The 19,442-nt window shown below is 42.2% G+C and overlaps 1 protein-coding gene across 1 annotated transcript in view; it reads right to left on the reverse strand.

Moving 5' to 3' along the window:
* The window catches only part of LRRC1 (leucine rich repeat containing 1), a 73,994-nt gene that overhangs the window by 45,245 nt on the left and 9,307 nt on the right, over window positions 1-19,442 (reverse strand). The window contains exon 2 of the mRNA XM_064447902.1: window positions 12,473-12,590. Within this exon, the coding sequence (XP_064303972.1) occupies window positions 12,473-12,590 (118 nt within the window). The remainder of the gene's footprint in view (window positions 1-12,472; window positions 12,591-19,442) is intronic.

Here is a 19,442-nt window from a genome sequence, read left to right on the forward strand (position 1 = left end):
GTATCTCTGCCAATATCAGCAGCAGTTAGGTTGAATGCTTTGCTGGCCACTGCTGGATAACCAGCTCAAATCCTACTTAAAAATCTAGGATTCTTCTAATGCTACACATGGACAAATGCTCTACATTTACATGATGCCCCAGATGTTCTGGCATACAGATTGTGCAGCATTGCTAATAATAAAGCCATAAACCAAGCATAAGCCCTGTGACGTGTGACAATACAAATACACTGGCAGCAAAAAGAAGTTGTGCCAGCAGAAGTGGATGATTTTCATCCAGTCATGTATATAAAGAGGGCACATTCCCCCCCACCCCTGAAAATACCTCTTCAGATGTTTATCATTCTAGTTTGCACAAGAATTTTCTAACGATATAGCAAGTCCTTGTGCAAGTGACTTAAGAGGTACGTTTGACACTAGGGAATTCTGTACTGTCTGAATGAGAAAATTAATTCTATAAATCCTTTTGTTTGGTGCTAATCTATTTTTTGTTGAAGATTTTTACAACAGTGATATCTCTCAATCCCCATTCCCCCACTTACTTTCTTCTGATGGCTGGGAGGGCGAGGGAGAAGACAATGTTCATTTTAAGCTGATAAAACTTTTTGTATGGCACATTTTTACAGTAATGCATATTGAATTTCAAGAACTGACAGTATTTTTTTGTCTACCCAAAGGCTACACAGCCAGCATCCTTTACACAATCTGCAATAGTGAACATAATTTCCAGTGCCTCATCAATATCAAGAAAGAAATGCCTGGGAAGGTCCTAGGCTGCGACAAGGCTACCAGACCTACCCAGATAGTGGACTCTGGCTCAAAGTATATTTTTATAAGAACTTAGCTGAAGTCTCAGATGCACCACATTCCTGAGGGAGAATTTGCAATGTTCAAGGGTATTTCAGGGAGCAACTACTGGGTACTGTTATATTTTCCAGCTATGAAGGTGACACAAAGCACTGCACTTTAGGGGAGCTGGAGGCAATGCACCCATACAGCCCAGCAAAAGTCAACTGAATAGTCCTGATCTAGACAGTCATCGCAGAAGGCCCACCACCACGTATACACAACACAGACAGAACACCTTAACCACATAGTGATTAGTAATTCATTAATGTATGAATCAGTTGATTGGCTTATACCAAATGTATACCCAGGAAGCCCATTTCAGACTCAAAGACTCTGAATTCATTCTGCATTATCCCTCAGGAGAGGGATAATCAGAGGCGAAACAGATCTCATCCATCCAATTCAATACACACAAGAATTTTCCCCCTGACTCTTCTCACTACATAATATGCAATATCTACTATAGTATATCACGCACACATACACAAAGAGTCCAGTAAAGTACTGCAGTGCTCAAGTGATTTAGGAGCCTAGAGGTTCTCTTCCCACTTCACAGAATGGTAGAGGTTGGAAGGGACCTCTGGAAATCATCTCGTCCAACCCCTCTGCTTGAGCAGGCACATCTAGAGCAGGGGGCACAGGAACACATCCAGGCGGGTTTTGAATGTCTCCAGGGAAGGAGACTCCACAACCTCCCTGGGCAGCCTGTTCCACTGCTCTGTCACCCTCACAGTAAACAGGTCTTTTCTCATGTTTAGCTGGAACTTCCTGTGTTCCAGTTTGTGCCCATTGCCCCTTCTCCTGACACTGGGCACCACTGAAAAGAGTCCGGTCCCATCCTCTTGACACCCACCCTTTAGATATTTATAAGCATTGATAAGATCCCCCCTCAGTCTTCTCTTCTCCAGGCTAAACAAACCCAAGTCTCTCAGCCTTTCCTCTCAAGGGAGATGCTCCAGTGTCCTCATCATCTTTGTAGCTCTCCACTGGACTTGCTCAAGCAGTTCCCTGTCCTTTTTAAACTGGGAGACCCAAAACTGGACACAGCACTCCAGATGTGGCCTCACTGGGGCAGAGTAGAGTGGGAGGACAACCTCCCTCGACCTGCTGGCCACACTCCTTTTAATGCACCCCAGGATGCCGTTGGCCTTCTTGGCCACAAGGGCACATGGCTGCCTCATGGTCACTTGCTGTCCACCAGCACTCCCAGGTCCTTCTCAACAGAGCCGCTTTCCAGTAAGTCAGCCCCCAGCCTGTACCAGTGCATGGGGTTGTTCCTCCATGGAGGTTCCTCTCTGCTACCCACTGCAGAGGGGTCTCTGAGACACCTGTCCTGGGGAAAGCTCTCCCACCCCGCTCTCCAACTCCTCCACCTTCCCAACACAGGAGGGGGAAACTGCCCACTTAGTCAATACCTTGCAAGAAGCAATCTGTGGTGCAAATATTTGTTTGTCTATATGACAGGCTCTTCAGCTGCAAAGCCCAGCTGAGTAGGCTGTTGTCATGCAGCTGCCACCATCACATCTCTCTACCCTCCCCAAAGCAGCCCAGTGCAGCTCCCAGAGGTTCTATCTCCACAGGGGGAAGGGAGGGAGGAAGGTCACTCATCCTCTCCCTCCATTTCCACATTAAAATCATGACACACACAATGATCTGACAGGCTGCTTTTTTTTCTAGAAACTGGGAGGTTTTGCTACAAGCCCTAAAGGCTACAGTAATCAACATCTTTAGGTAAACGTTATAATTTCTGGGGCACAACATGACAGGAGTCACATGGTTCTTGTAAAGTCTATTGAGATTAAGTGGCTCTTTTACAGGTAGTAACATTTTCCTCTTTAAGCTCTGAGGATATACGAAATACTAGAGATAGAGCTCTTTTAAGACTCATCTTCACATCTTAAAGGAAGATTCACAAACAGGTTCAGATTGGGTTTACAAGAAACTGAAGCGAGGTATGCACCTCATTAATCCTCCTCATTGCTTCTGGATACATCCCTTTTCCAAGGGAGGAGAGGAGCTGGGAAAAAAAGTCCTCACAAAACTGCATTTCGTGGATACATAGATATTATTTCAATTTACTTGAAAGAAAACTGTGCAGGGACATAAAACCAAGCTGTTTTTTGAACAGATAGCATGTGGTAAATCAACAGGCTGTCCTTCTCAGCTGCAGGAGCTGTAAATTGGAAACAGGAGGAAAAAGAAGGAGGGGGAGGAGGGGGAAGCTCAAAGATCAGATCACAAGGAAACAACAGTTCCAGGTGAATTAAGCAGAAAAGCCCAAGTTCAGCAAGGAATTTAGGTCTTCTATGTTTTTACTGATACATGCCAATGAAGAGTTAAACAAGGCTAGGAGACATTTTTATAAGTATTTCCATCTTGGATCTTGAGGCTTAGAAGAATTAAAAACTTTTAGTCTGAGAAGCAAGGAAAAAAAAAAGTAAAACCTAGTATTCTACCTATGAAGCTGTGGATGACAGAAAGCATTTTAAGTGTTTTAACAGCAAAGTTACAGATTTATTGGATTAATTCTTCAGTAACTTCATAGTCACAGCATCTAACCTTCTCAACAAAAAAGAAACCAAAACTCAAGCAACTCTGTTGATACAAGAACTAATGACGCCTATTTGCAGTTTGCCATTTTATGATCTCTCACCTAGATTATCCAGAAAAATGAAGTATTTATTTTATGTCACTCCCATATGGATTGCCTGATATTTAGTGCTTTAGCTGATACTTCAGCAGGCCAAAGGTTTGTCTCCAACTTGTCCTGCTGCTTTCAGAAAAAAAAAAAAAAACGCAAAAGTCAAACAAACAAAACCACCTCCCCAAAACCCCAACCAAAAACAACCCTTCAAAATCCACAGCCTTCTCTTGAATTTGGATGAAGGTAGACGCCGTTACTAGACCCACACACAAGTATATTAGTGAAATTTCCTTAGAAAAAACAGTTAAACCTGGCAGAATATACCATGATGGAAAAATCCACTTTTCTGTAATCCATTTAAAAATAACACCTTCTAACCTTCTCTAATTAGATTATCCCATCATGAGCTTTCACTTATCTTCTCTTTCCCAATCATGGTTGGCACTTAGTGCTTCTTCCCTCCCCACCCTGATGAGCCTTGCTTAGTGACAAGGTCCAGTCTTTTCTCTCTCACTTTACTTCTCCTGCTGTATACAAAGCTCACCTCCTCCTCCAACTTACCAATATAAAATTCATTTTAGTGACACAGATTCACAAATTCCAGCTTTTATATCACTTCTTCAAAGGGAGCAAAAATTTCTACACATCTGTGGGATTCTGCAGTGCTCCAGAATCTGAAAGCAATTTGCAGTACATATTTCCTTCTTCCCCAGTACTCTGCTTTCTACACTGATCCCTAAACTTCATGTGTAAGATGTGAAGATGATTATGTTTTTTAAGCACAGGTTTTAAACTAACGTCAAGGGAGGAATGGGAGATAATACAAAGAAAATATATGTCACTAAAAATTAGATGTGTCAAAAAAAAACAAAACCAAAAAAAAACCATTCAACACAACTGCTAGCAAACAACCACCTAAGAGTGAAAAATTCTGTTACCTCCAAGTCTCCAACAAGGAAGATCTGCTTTCACTAGCATAATTTAAAAAGATAAAAACCACCACCACACCACAAAACCAAAAAAGTGTCATTGGCCTAACTCAGGGTAAAGGCTAAAGCTTAATATCATCTGCAGTAGTGCCCTACCACCATACAAACCACAATAGTCTCTGGTGGGATGCCCCATGGCTTTCAGGTGTTCACAACCAGGATTGCAGTGAACACATCCTCTGGATGCTTTCTTGCACCAGGTAAGACATGTCCATGCAGGAGCGGGAGAGCAGTTCTTGTTTGTCCGTAAGTGCTCACCCGGACACAGAGCAGTTCTGAAGGCAAACTAGCAACATCAAGCAGTTGCATATTTTAACAAAAATATGCAATTGCCAACCATACTGCCTCACAACACAGCTTGCTGCCTTCTCTTGTTTTTTTTTTCTTGTCCACTGAGCAAGAAAGTGTCAATCCACATTTATTTCTTAGCATTCTGGGGTTTACTATTTACCACCAGACTTGTACCAGCACATTCATGTCAGGGCAGCTGGTGGCACGCAGAGAACAGAAGGATTTAATGAAGGACGTCTCCACTCAGATGTTGTAGAAGTGCAGCAGAGGTGGACAGCCAGATCCAAGGTGAGAGCACAGGGCAAAAGGCAACAGCTGTCAGATGAGAGCGGAGCCCATGTGGGGCTGCAGGACAAGATCAGAAGACTTAGAGTGCTTCTGCCTAATTAGCTTATGTCCTTACTGTAAAATAGCTGGGTAATCAGCCAAGGCTGAATTGAAATACGCGCTCAAGCCTTTCATCTGTCAGTATTTCTAGTTTGAAAATGCTGGTTATCCTGCTTTTGGTGGGGGAAAGAAAAGGGGGACACTCACCCTCTTTGTGGGCAGAAGAGAGGTAATCCTACAGTACCGATGGCAGGTATGTCTTTGAGAGCAGATAGCCAAATTAAAAGGGAAAGCATTGGTCTGCATGCACTGATACAAACAAGTAAGCTGAAGCTCCAGAGAGCAAAACAAAGATTACACACCACTCTGCAATGGCGTGGACTGATGCTCTGCAGGTCAGTGGCTACATGCTCACCTAGCCTTCTAAGGAATCTTTACATGACTTGTTAAATAAAATGTACCTACATCATGGTTTAACCCCAGCCAGCAACTGAGCACCACATGCTCAGTTACCCATGGCCACATGCTTTAAGGTGCTCCAGCATGACCTCATGCACAGCCACTGATGCTTCAAGGTGTACCTGCTGCGACATGGAACTTATCCTTGGGCCACAATCCCTTCAAAGGTGCAGTTGCTGTGGCACAGCCACAGACGCTTTGAGAGGTACCTACTCTGACATGGGCTTATCCACAGCCGCAGACGGTCTGGGGTGTTCTGCTCCTGTGTGGACTCATCCCCAGATCACAGTCCCTTTAACTCAGGTTCACGCTGGAGTTCCAGCCTGTCCAGCACAGCAGCACAGAAACAGCAGCGATGCCCTGGCCATCTGCCAGCCCAGGCGCCTGGCCATTGTGGTTATCAAAATGTTCCCAGGCATAGCACAGTAAGATGATAAGCAGTACAGCAAGCAGCAAAAGCAAAAAGCAGCCACTAACAAGGACTAGACTCTGATATACATTAAGGCTAGCAAGCCCCACGGCAAGCACAGGAGCCTGCCAATTAATAGCTAAAGAACAATAACAGCTATAAATTCTATCTAGCACATTCCAATCAAAGCTGTCATTATCTCGAACCCTTCGAGCCACACACTGGACACTGAAAAGGACTGTCATGGTTTAAGCCCAGCTGGCAACCAAGCACCACACAGCCACTTGCTCAGTCCCCCGATGGGATGGGGGAGAGAGTCCGAGGAGTAAAAGTGAAAAAACTTGTGGGTTGAGATAAAGACAGTTTAATAGGGATAACAAAAGCTGTGCACACAAGCAAAGCAAAACAAGGAATACATTCCCTGCTCCCCACGCGCAGGCAGGTGTTCAGCCACCTCCAGGAAAGCAGGGCTCCATCACGTGTAACGGTTCCTTGGGAAGGCAAACACCATCATTCCAAATGTCCGCCCCTTCCTCCTTCTTCCCCCAGCTTTATATGCTGGGCATGACACCATATGGTGTGGGATATCCCTTGGGTCAGTTGGGGTCAGCTGCCCTAGCTGTGCCCCCTCCCAGCTCCTTGTGCACCCCCACCCTGCTTGTTGGGGGGGTGGGGTGAGAAGCAGAAAAGGCCTTGACTCTCTGTGTAAGCCCTGCTCAGCAAACACATCCCTGAACTACCAACACTAGTTTTAGCACAAATCCAAAACACAGCCCCATACCAGCTACTATGAAGGAAATTAACTCTATCCCAGCCAAAACCAGCACAACCTATCACCCAATTCACGATGAATGTGGTGTCCTGAGGATGACCAAGACCTCTAAAGAGACTTTTATTTAGGTTGTAAAGCAGCTAAAAAGAATAAACACTTCAAATAAAAAGCAGTAATATCAAACTGCCTGCAGCTGGAAGTAGAACAGTTAAGTATCGTTGCTGTTAACTTCTGAAAGTACCCTGATAACTGAATACAAAATGAAAAAAGATGTTTCTAAATCTGCAACTATAATCCATTTTGGATGGAAGGAAAAGGTAAAAAGAAGGAAGAGGTAAAAATAAGGCTCATGGAGCATTTGGGACGCTGGCCTACAGCTGCCAAAGTTTGACCTCCAAAATCTTGGACAATGCTCAGACTGCTAGCCTTGCACAGCAGCAGCTTTCCTTTTACGCTAGTGTCATGACTATTGAGATGCTTCTGAGGAACCATCTCTACTGTCAGGGTAATCCTGAAGTAGCATATTTCTCTTTTGTGAAGTCTGTGCTTAGTTTCATATAAATGACAGCGTATTTGCCATAACATGGCAACTGTGTTGAGAGGGGATTTTGAACTGAGAATATCTTACTGTCACAAGAGTTTTGTTCAGAACAACTGCACTATCAATATAGTCATAATCTCAGTTTAAACAGAATCTACAGAAATGGGTAGCAACTAATATAATATGCAGCCAGAATCCATCTCTATGGTAGATATGACCCTGTACATATTAAACAAATAGTATTGATATCCAGTAAGAATAAAAGAGCCATGCTGAGATTTTGGAATCAAGCATCCTGCAGTGTCCCATGTGTCTTAAGACCTTCCCACACACGGATTTCCTCAGTAGATGCCACAGCAAACCCATCACTCCTCAGTTCACAAAAGTAAGATCTCAGCTCTGCTGAGAGCTGAACCAGCAACAGAACGAGCATAATCCATCTTCAAAGATTATCAAAATCCATTTAATTCTCCTATTGCACACAGACTTGCATCTTTTCCACTGTTTTGAGACTTGAGGCTTGAACACAAGATGATACGGCAAGGTTACAGAGCACTTCCACGGAGGAACAGCTAACTTGAACCCCCTTCATTGGCTGAATTACTACACAGCTCTCAATGCACATCTGCTTCCCTTAATCTAACACAGGAGTTATGATAGCTCTGTAGCATGATGAAGGTGCAAAGAGAAGACCTTCACATAGACACATTAATCCCTTAAACAATTTACAGCTGGTAATCAAGAAGAGGATGACCCACATCATTAGCCTCTAAAGACCAAATCTGCTTTGTGATTTCAACACTGATTAAAGTTTGTGAATGTGAACACACAGACAGTGTTCTTAAAATAACCTGGGAAAGACCTGAGTTTTTCATTACACGGTACAATTACAATGGACAAAAAACGTTCAAAAAATGTTAAAAAAAAATAGACCTTATTTCTTCTCTAAACCAACAAAGTCCATTAAACGGAAGGTGAAAGATAACAGACTCTAGCTACTAAAATAGAGGTGATCCAGTGTACGATCCAGAACAAGTTAAGATTTAGTCTTGGAATTGTTTTATGTGATCAAAGTCAGATTTTCTTTATATTATAATTTGATCAGATGAGAAGTTTTACATAGCGTTTTGGATTTCTCCATTACATTTACCTTTTCATTATCAGAATGCATTAAATTAACTACAGAAACTTTATGCATTACCCCTCCTGTCTGGAAGAAGCTACAGAACAAGAAAATTCATTAACATTTTAATGAATCTGGGATGGCAGGGCCCTAAACTCTAAGAATTCAGCCACCAGGAACTGCAATTGCGCAGAAGAAAAGGGGGGAGTCACTGGAGGAAACCTCTGTGGGATAGGGGGCATAGGTAACAGTCTGCTACAATTCCCAGGGATCTCAAACAAGCTGCACACACTTTGGGAAAGAGGGAAGCTTAACAAAGTACCAGCCGAGATGCAAGGAAAAAAACTGCAGAAATTTGAGCACATCTTTCTTCCTTTGGAGATTGCACTTCTTTTCTGAATCACATGGTCTTTAGAGACTTGTCCTGGAGAGTGCCCAAGTGCTGTGGGAAAACAAATAGCACACGGGCACTTCTGACTGTGCCTAGAACAGAATCTCTCCTCTATCATGTAGAGCAAAGACTTGCACTGAAACTCCATGCAAAGCACAGGAGCCCTACTCAAACTTCAAGGGCACCAAGCAAGGAAGCTTCGGTGACCCAGTGTCCTTGCAGAATGCACCAGTGAGAATCCAGGAGAAGATTTACCCAAGCTTGGGGTGTCTGAGGGAACCAGCAGTAGTTTCAGACACACAGCAGTTGAGCATCTATCTCAGAAGATGCTACAGGGAATACTCCGAGTCTCAGACACACTTTGCCAGCTACTCAAAAGCTCAGGCATCCACTGTTGAAATCCTATGAGTCTGTTTTCTTTAGCCTGGAACTACTACATCAGCTTTTTGAACAACCTAAGACCAAGGGGCAGAGATAAACTGCATTGCCGAATAACCTTCAAAGTGTTCACCAACACTACGCTGTTTTCTTAGCACAGCTTTCCTGCCCTCTGATATTCCCATCCCTGATTCATCTATTTAACCATTGCTCAAATAACAGACTCTGCCAGACTAGAAAAGCACAGTAGGGGTGCTTCCTAGGAAATCTGCATGAACACATGGCTTTGCAGAGGAATAAGAAATAGGATCAACATGCAAATAATCCAGGAAAATTTTAAGATTATATGGCTCCTAGCCTTCCCCAAATCCTTCTGCACCACTAAGGCTCTCACCCTCCCCAGACTCCTCTCATGTACACCCAAGATCACAGGAGCATCAAGTTTACATCCGCTGAAGATTTTTGAGTTTTACTTTGAAGGATTTTTGCAGTTCTAGATTCACTTACTAACCAAAAACTGCTTAATAGATTAATTATGTAGCAGACCTTTAAACATATACTAGCATGTCTTGAGCATTTCAAAACACTTGGGAATTTAAGAAAGCCACACTTGATAGTTTCCCTGTTCACTTTTCCTGAGTTCCTAGGGCTACTTACACAGTGGGTAACACCGCATTGCAAAGGCATCCAGATCTACTGCCGAAGAGACAGGAGGGGTTCTGCCTGGGGGGAGCGATCCTACCTCCAGAAGCAACACCCCACTGCTGCACAAAACGCAGCTGGCCACTGCAGCCTGGAAGCACACCCAAGTCCAGCCAAATGATATACCCACTGTCTCATGGGGCTTCAAAGCTCATACGCCATACTTAGAAACTATGAGAAAGGAAGACATGTTGCTGTTTTATTATGAGAGAAATGGAAGTACCTTTGTTTATCCAAAACCCTCTCCTCCTCCTCCTCCTGTGATGAGAGGTTAAATTATAAAGAACTACTCCTGTACACAGAACATTAAATGAATTTATATTTGCGTTTGTAAGCTCCTGAGGAAACATAATGGCCAGAACTGAAAGCAATTAGTGTACCGAACCAGACAGCTAAAACAACAAAAAACACAGAACAACGATCTCTTATTTCCCAAGTTCAGATGTCACCATCACACTTTCCTATTCATGCAGCATACTGCGTTTTGAAAAGCCAGGCTGTTTTTCTCTGCCTGAAAGGAATACAAAGAGTTCTTATTTTTTTCCTAAGTACTTTGGTAGTTAGAAAAACAAAAACTGATGGAGTGCAAACAACTGAACAGGAGAAACCTTTGGCAGATGGAGAATCTGATGTATTGAAAGGTGGGTTCAAATGCTAAGAAACAAAAATACTGTAAAACTCCAAAATCTTAAGTGAGAATTTGCCCTGCAGCATCCCAGATGGTGTATGTTTTGCCTTTTAATTTGAAGAGCTGTGAGGCAACCATAACATGACCAAACAGCGGAACGTAACATCAGACATCTTATGCCATAGGCCCCCTGCATCACCTCACGTGGTGCGGTTCTCATTTGAAAGTCAAGTCGCACAATACCTGTGACATGATTAAGCAGGGGGAAGCAGTATCAGCCACCTTCTGCAATGAACCACAGAGAAGAGAAAGCAATGCAATAAAACAGGCGATTAACACTGAACCTTGGATATAGGAAAGCAACTGCGCCCTGTCACCTGCATTAGTCCACCCATCACTTGAGAAAACACTTCCTTGTGCAGTAACTTCTAATGACACACACACCCCTACCCAACCATAAATGTTCACACCATCTGTTCTCGTTACAGTTGAGCTCTCAGGCCAACTTCCAAGTCAGGCTGACAAGAGTTCACATGGCTCTGATCCACCAGCTCTTTTGCAGCTAGTTATTCATTTGCAAAGAGAATTACTAAGCCAACAGAGTGTTTCCCTTTGTATAAGGTCTGTCACAGACAGCACACAACTCAGCCGAACTCAGTAGCCAAAATACTGCATCAATTAACACTCATGTATTTCTAAAGTGTTTTAACTAATGTGTTTCTTCTGTCTCTCAGATTATTTCTTTCCAGTTTTCTTCTCTTATAAGGTTTTGCAAATGCGCATAAAATTATATAGTTCACAGAAATTTTTCAGCAACTGCCTAGAGACTCATTACGATTCATCAATTGTATTATCAGATAAAGATGGCATTAAAAGCACCAAACAAATAAAGGAAAGATGCAGATTTCAGGTGGTTATAGGAAAGTGAAGCTGCCACTGAATCTTCTTCAGCCGCAAAGGGTTAATGTGAAGTTAAACCATAAAGAAAAAAAGGCCGCCTGTTGCACTATTTCTTCTCTTAATATTCAGTTACATCCCACACACAACCTTGCTCTCCCCCACCCCATCCATCACACCTCAAAGAGCATTTTGGGCATATCCACTGCATACAGGGAAGCAAAAATAGCTGACAGCTGCTCTAATTTGGTAACACAGATTCACCACTTCCAGATCACCAGGTCATAAGATTGCTTAAAGGTGACCCACCAGCCCCCGAACTTCTTGTAGAACTGGTAAGTTCACCAGGCCACAAAAATAAAAAAAAAAAACCAAAACCAAAGTTTTCACTCCATCACAGCTCAGAACAATATAAGCAGCAAACATTCCAACCGAATGATAAACCCATGTGTTTGCAACAACACAGTTTAAAAGACAGTTTCTCCCAGCATCCTTGTCTGAATTTATCTCTGCAGGTGACAGACTGATTCCTTCTTCCAGAAGCACAACTAGGAATACCAGCACTCTGCCTCCTGCTAGTCACAGGTAAAGAGTAGAGCAGAGATAAAGAATTGGACTTCTAACCCATAGGCAGCATTTTTGGGGCAGAAAGGAGTTTGGTTTGGTTGTTTGTTTTTTTTTTCTTTCAACTTCCTCTTTTTTCTCCCTTCTTAAATACTAGGCATTTCAGAAAGCTTGGGGAAAGAAATTAACGTGACAAATATACATATAATATACATATATACATATGAAAATAGGATGTAAAGGATTCTTTACATTAGAAAATAAAGCAGGCTCACAGAAAGGCAGAACTACAGTCAATGTTATTTTATTACTGTATTTCCACCACCAGCTCTCCTCCGCTCTCTCCCTCTTCCCCATCTAGAACTATAGGCAAATCCATGAATTATGCGGAGAAGTGTTCTGCAGGACACAGATAGCAACTTCAGAGACAGAAAAAACCCACTAACCCAGTTTTATATACCATGTCATACAACAGTACTGAATCAAACAAATTAACATTGGAGCTTACCATTTCGAGACAAATCAAGTTCCACCAGCTGCATGAAATTTGCTATTTCTGGAGGAAGCCGCTGGATTTCATTATCACTAAGTCCAAGTTTCCGTAACTTCACAAGTTGGAAGAAAGGCTGAAAGAAAATAAAAATACCATGTCAGAAAATATTCACATAACTCACATATAAGCATGATAAATGATAAGCAATAACTGGAAGCTGTTTTCAAAATTTGAGCTACTTAAAGTTATTGCTTAAAATCAGTTACGTAGACCTCTTTCATACCTGCATCAGAATAAACATTTTGATTTATTTTTTACATGCAAATAGACTATAATCTGTGTTTTACCTAAAATGACAATTTACTTTAAAAAAAGAAAACTATAAGGCTCGCTATTAAAGATCATAGCAGACAGACACTAGCAAAATCCAGAGTGCCTGCTTCAAAATCATTAATGGGGTGAGGTTACCCAGCAGGGTAATTAAGAGCATCCTAATTACACCAGGGCTCATTAGGAATTTAATGCAGAGGGACATTTCTAAAGGACAATCCAGAAAACCCACAGAGATGGGCTGCCAAGGTCTTCTTCAGCAGCAAGTACCATAACCAACTAGGTTATAGAGCCAGTCTCCCTCGGGAAGGCTTTCTTTCTAGCTTCGTACACCCTCCACTCCGCGCCCCAGTTTCAGAAGGACTAATGAAAGTTGGGCTGGATACACACAATTCTAGTTCTTCCCAGCTTGAGGAGGAGCCCAATGAAGTCCTGTCTACGGTGAGGACATGGGCACGCAATGCAGGCAGGATGCTAACTTTCCCTGACCCCCAGCTACAGGCTCAGAGGGTCTGGCAGCCCCCAAGACAAAACAACAATCAAAGGAGACAGGCCAAGCTGCAAGTCAGGTCAACCACAGGCACTGGGAGCAGCTGGTGATCAAAAGGCAAAATGGTCATTAACAACCTACTGAGATACAGGCATCCCTAGGAAAGCTGGAGAGCTCTTATCTCGTAACAGCTTTCCTCTCTTCCAGGCAGGCCTTTTAATGTGAGTGACTGCAAGCAGCGAGGATTTGTGCAGAATTAGATGACTTGTACATAAAGTCATCTTGACCATAACTGACTGCACTCCTCAAGTTTCAAGAGTTTTGGCCCTCAGACTGCACAGGCATTTTTGCCCAGCAGTCAGAACCTGTGCATCTCACCCACCCGTGGCATGTGTGTGTGCCTGTACCCTCATGGGTTTTGCCCCTCAGGGTAACAGGAGGATGCCAGTAAGTTTGGGATATCTGTTTATACTTAATCACCTCCAATTCTTCCTTGGAAATGAGCAACTTTATTTATTTATTTACGTGCTGGAGCATATACTTTGAATGTCACTCAATTCTATCTTTGCCCCGCAGAGGGGCAGTAAGACAGGCATCTTGCTAGGACACAAGGTAAAAGCAGAGTCTTATGAATTTCTGTTATGATAGAGGTGTTCAATCTTAGTTTGCCTGGTACCCAAGGTCATAAATCAGGTTTTAAGTGCAAGGTTTTGCAATCTCAGCACAAATCTTCCAATACACATTGCTGTTCCTTGTCACAGAAAAATAAAACACAACTGAAATTGATGTGTTTTCGCTCAAAAACACGGGTTTCTTTTACGAAATAAAAAGGATAGAGCTTTAAAAAGTTTATAAACACTCAGAAGTCAAAAGATACATCAGATATGCATGCAAAACTCAGAGGCATTTCTGAGTCAGAATGACACTCCTTTCCCCACCAGTATTAAAGGCCTTTGATAACAGAGTTGAAATTGTAAGAGGAAGATTAAAAAAAAAACATTTCTAGCTCCCTGAAAACATATATTACAATTAAAATAGCCACAAATGGTTTTTTCATCTCTCTTTGTCCTCACAAGATCCATAACTGCATTTTCATGTCATTAACGTTTTTTTATCTTCTAAAACAAATGCGGACCTTTTGCTAAATATTTATTAATATGACTAAACAAAGAATCCATCAGAAGCTTAGAAAAGCACTTAAAGATACTTTTGTGAAAACACAGGAGTACACTCCACAGAAGAGATCCCAATCTGTCCTAACACTGTCCAAAATAAATACTTGCCAAAAAGTGCTCCTCAGCCAGTGTGTAGCTGCTAAACTATGACAGTTACAAACACTGATGTTCTACTACAAATCTCATAAGCAACACTTGCCCTTGCCAGAGATGCCCAATAATGTTAAGTGAAAAAAGACAGACAGAACATGGCTAAAAGACAGACGGAACATGGCTAAAAGACAGACGGGTAATCAAGGAGCTGGGCATCCCCAGGAAGGTTTGAGGGCCCTCACCACACCGCCCGTCAGTGTTGTATATGTTTATTAAATGTACACAGCACATGTGTGCAACGAACAAAGTTACACAATATTTAAAGGCACTCCTGTTTCTTTAAAGAAAAATGAACTGGGAGCTTTATTTCTAGTTTGCATAACATTTTTTAATGAATGACACCATTTCCTAGATAAAAATCAGAAACTGCAGTTAGGTGAATGGCATTTCTTTGAACAACTTCTTTGGTTTTTTCCTTTAAACTACAGAACTCAATCACTCTTGCATGTTTGGTACATCCTACTCCCATTTCAGTAACTATTCTTCCTTTATCCAAGGCACATCATTTGTGCTTTAAAGCACTACTGGAGAGGCAAGCACCTCCTTTTTGCCATATTTGTTTTACCTGTCAAAAAGACCACAGAGAAGAAAGATAATTAAGAGCTTACCGAATAGAGTTCAACAAATGTAAATATATGGATACACACACATGTAAAAATATCTGTAATTTCTTGTATACATGCCAACCAGAAACACATTCCTAGTTCAATATATCAGACACAGTTCAGCCTCTATTTGAAAGGCGCTAACATGAACTAAAGTGCAATGGGGTTGCTGGCCAGAGCAGCGCATCCACCGGCATGCTGTAATTGCAGGTTTTGATTGTAGACCCGACATCTCTACAAGTATCTTGGCAACACTTTTAATGCTGCTTAGTTTAGCCAGCCTAATTAATAGTGCTTCAATGAGACAAATAATTCCATGAGCATCAGCACTAAAGGAGCCTACAACTTTATGTAGTTGCAATTCCCAACCTTCAAATTAAGCTTTTCCTGCTGTCAAAGAATTGATAGAGGTTTCTCATATAGGTTTTCTAAGAATGCACATCTTGAATAGAGCCCTTCTCAGACTGGAAAACTAACCAAGTCTCTCTCCTCTGCCCAGCTACATATTTTTTAAAAACTTTATTCTGACAAAATTGGGTTGATGTCAGCCAACGGAAGAGAAAACGCAAGAGATAAGTGCATGACTCACTGAAAAGTATAAACAGACAGTGTGATCCCACACTCCTCATTTTTTATACTTTTTTTTAAAAAAAAAGAATACCACTACAACTGGCACTCTTGAATCTAGACATAAAAGTTAACAGAATTAAGCCAAACTAGTAGGATTGATAAAACTCAATATTTTCTCCTGCAAAAGTGGCCAAATGAACACATCGTTGGCTTTCTTTCCATGGTTCACTCCTGCAACAAAACACATTCATGCCCGAGAATTTTGCCTGAATGCTTCAGCACCTTTCCTGATGGGAAAAAAAAATGGAAATAGATTAAAACAATAGGCAATTGAAATAAAAAACAGAGGAAGGCATGAAGACCTACTTGCACCTAACGCTGTTTCAGGGGACAAGCAACATCTCACTGCTAGAGCCTTTCCAGTGCTAGAGACATGTCCAGCTCCAAACCCATTTGGCACAGGTAGCATAACTAAATGTTTATTGTGTTAAGCAAAATGTTTCCATAAAAAGGCCAAGAGAAATTAAATTAGAGACCTTAATGAAATCCACTGCCTAATTTTTGAGATGGGTCAGCACAGGCAGCAGAAACTAGAATGAGACGGAGAGGAGGAACAAAACTGCAAATTAGCTCCCGTTTCAGGTTTATATTCACACAAGCTAGAGGGGTTTGGGTTGTTTTTTTTTGGTGCAGGCACTTGAGCCGTTGCTGACAAGCTTAAAATTTGTGACTCATGTCAAGTTTCCCTTAGACACCAATATGGATTTTCAACATACACATGCTGCCTCAGCTTTTAAGGCTTCTTCAGGAAATTACAGTGTTATATTCAAACAGAACTAACTACCAAGACACAGTCCACTACCAAGTCCTGTTTCTTAAACACCATCTATATTTATTTCACCCATTTTCCAAACCTATAACTGACCAGCTAGAGGATACTTATGCTTTAGAATTAAAGAGTGACACATGGTAATTTAAACACAGTTTAACTCTTAAGTGCATTCCTGCTTCAAATCTTACTTAAGGCTCCATTTTCTTCTCCTACATTGTAAACAAAAATCAGTGGGAGAAGCCTTCACTTTATTTGTTCACTTCCATTCTCCAGCTATGTGTCCTCCTTCAGTTGTCAGAAAAGGGAAACTGCGATCAATCCTTCCCCCACCCTTTTCATATTGCCTCAGAAAGACCTCGAAAAAAGGTCTTTCTTCAGGTAAACACAAGCAGAAGCTACAGTCTGAATTTGGTAAGCAAGGAAACGAACAAGACAAGGCATCAAAACCGTGAAATAACCTCACAGTGTGGCTGATACAATGCTCTCCAACAAGGTCCCCAATCACTTGCTTTTGGCCCCTAGAAGTTATTTTTTTGCGTACACCATTGCACAGCTTCAGCAAGAGAGCAGGGGAAGCCCAACCTTTCTTCAGATGAACATGCTGCTTGGTGGTCAGGACACTACAAGAGAACACAGATAAACTACATAAAGCAGAAGCAGCACTGAATTCAAGTGCCCCGCTTCCTGCGGATGTGTTTAATAACCAGGCTCTGGTACGGGCATAGAATCAAGAATCAAACACATTCCCCGTCTGTCAGAAGGAAAGGAAGAGCTTTTCCTCAGTCCTCCCACACTCCACTTCTGTAGATGTCGTCGATAGTCAACTCTTTGAAAGACCATCCATAGGGGACACTCAGTGCTAAGGATTCCAAGAGGATAGGACACTCGACACCCTACACTAAGCAGCTGGTAGGATTTCAGACATTGCTTCTACTCCGACGTCAGCCAGTGGACATACCAGCCCAGAGCTGATGAGAACCACGGCCACATTTATGCTTACAGGGAGCTGCAACAGACCCTGCCCTCCACTCAAACCTCAAGGCATCCCCAGTCAAAAGCCACAACTAACTCATGAGCAAGAAACTCCTTCTAGGATGCAATCCTATACACTGCTGTCTTAAAATCCATCCCAGACACTTCCGCCAGTAGCACGAGCAGGAGCGCTGAGGAATATCAGCAAGAGCACAGAAAACAGACACCTTCCCCTAGAAGCGCATCCGAACTAGTTCACAACAAAATGCTGAGGAAGCTGGATCCCACTCCAGATTCAGGAAGTGTATAATGAGCTCCCGGCAGACTACAGTCAAGTCTAGTATGGGCATTATCAGCTTAGCATCTCCCACAAAGCCTGCTAGCAACATCAAGATCCCTGAAGTAACTCCACCTGCTTTCACCTGCCAGCAGGGACAGCTGATGAGGGCAACAGGGTCTCACAAATACAGACCCCACATGACCCTTTGGTCTAAACATACTTTAATTTTCAAAGAAAGTAATGAGATACTGAAATGATTTCTGAGGGCAGGGACTAATTCACAGAGCAGCACAGTAGAATCATGCAGTTGATGACTCTGCATCAGAGTGTTACTGGAAGCAGCTAATGGATTTCCTTTCAAGCTGTGAAGGGATAACAGCAGCAGCTGGTGATAGACCGCAGTATGCAGACCTCTGCCCGCTTGCTAGGTGGCAAGCTGGCAAATGGACAATTGATCCACACAGCTGAGGTCTCTGATTCTGTCTTCACGTGTTTCAGGGCAAAGCCAGAACTGCTACAGACCTGTGGCATGGTGAAAGATTGTTTCACATGCCCAAACCATGTTTGTAAAATATGTTGAAGCTGTACTTTGGCCTTGCAGCATCCTAGCATCAACTTCATCATCATTAACATTAATGGAAGATGGCATAGGGGCAGACATTAAGCAGAAATCCATACAAAACATTAATAAAATTACTAGATTTCACGACAAGAGAAAGTATGAATCACAGTTCACAAGCATGTATCCTAAACAGAACCAGATGTTGCAAGTACTATCTCCCCCGCCAATGGATGCTTTAAAGCCCGATATGAAGGATCAGCCAGGCAGAAGCATTGTAGGGGAAGGGTCTACAGGAGAAAGGGAAAAAATGATAACCGATGCCTGACCGAAGCTGGTGTTCAACATCTACCTGCTACGTTTCTGGCCCCTAATTTCAAAACACCTGCCATTTTCTGAACTACAGTCAAGGATGGGCCAATTGCAGGTCCTAGTCTTGGTTGTTACCATCGATTTTAAAAAATGAACAAGGGACTATAGAGTCTCAAAAACCAATAAACTGCAGCTGTGAATCAAAATGCTGCTCTACCTAGTGATGCATTGAATGGGTTGCCTCACACTGTTTCCTGGCAGGCAAGGATTTACTTTCTCTTTTATGTCGATTAAGCAGAGGCAACAAGGGTTAAAGAGCACTTGATGCCATAGCCATTAGAGTACAGTGGTGGGAGGGACTATCTCTGCCTTTAAGAGAGGCCAGAACACATCTGCTACAGCGAAATATAGATTCACTGCAGTTAAATGCATTTGCCATTTGGAGGGAAAAAAGAACACAAAAAAAGAACAAAAAAAACACACCACACACCAATTTAGTCTCACTAATGATTTGTGGCATGCATTTTTCCAGTATACAAGATTGTTGGCAGGAGGTAACATCTTTTTTTAGACCATCTGATATAATTATAAATATAACTCCATGTATAATCATAAAATTTTAGAGCTACAGATGTATAATCTCTGCCCACAAGCCTTGTCTTATCTCTGTACATCACACAGAGAGGGGGATGCTACCGATTTACTAC

This window comes from Phalacrocorax carbo, chromosome 3 (genome assembly GCF_963921805.1).
Source record: "Phalacrocorax carbo chromosome 3, bPhaCar2.1, whole genome shotgun sequence".
Lineage (NCBI taxonomy): Eukaryota > Metazoa > Chordata > Aves > Suliformes > Phalacrocoracidae > Phalacrocorax > Phalacrocorax carbo.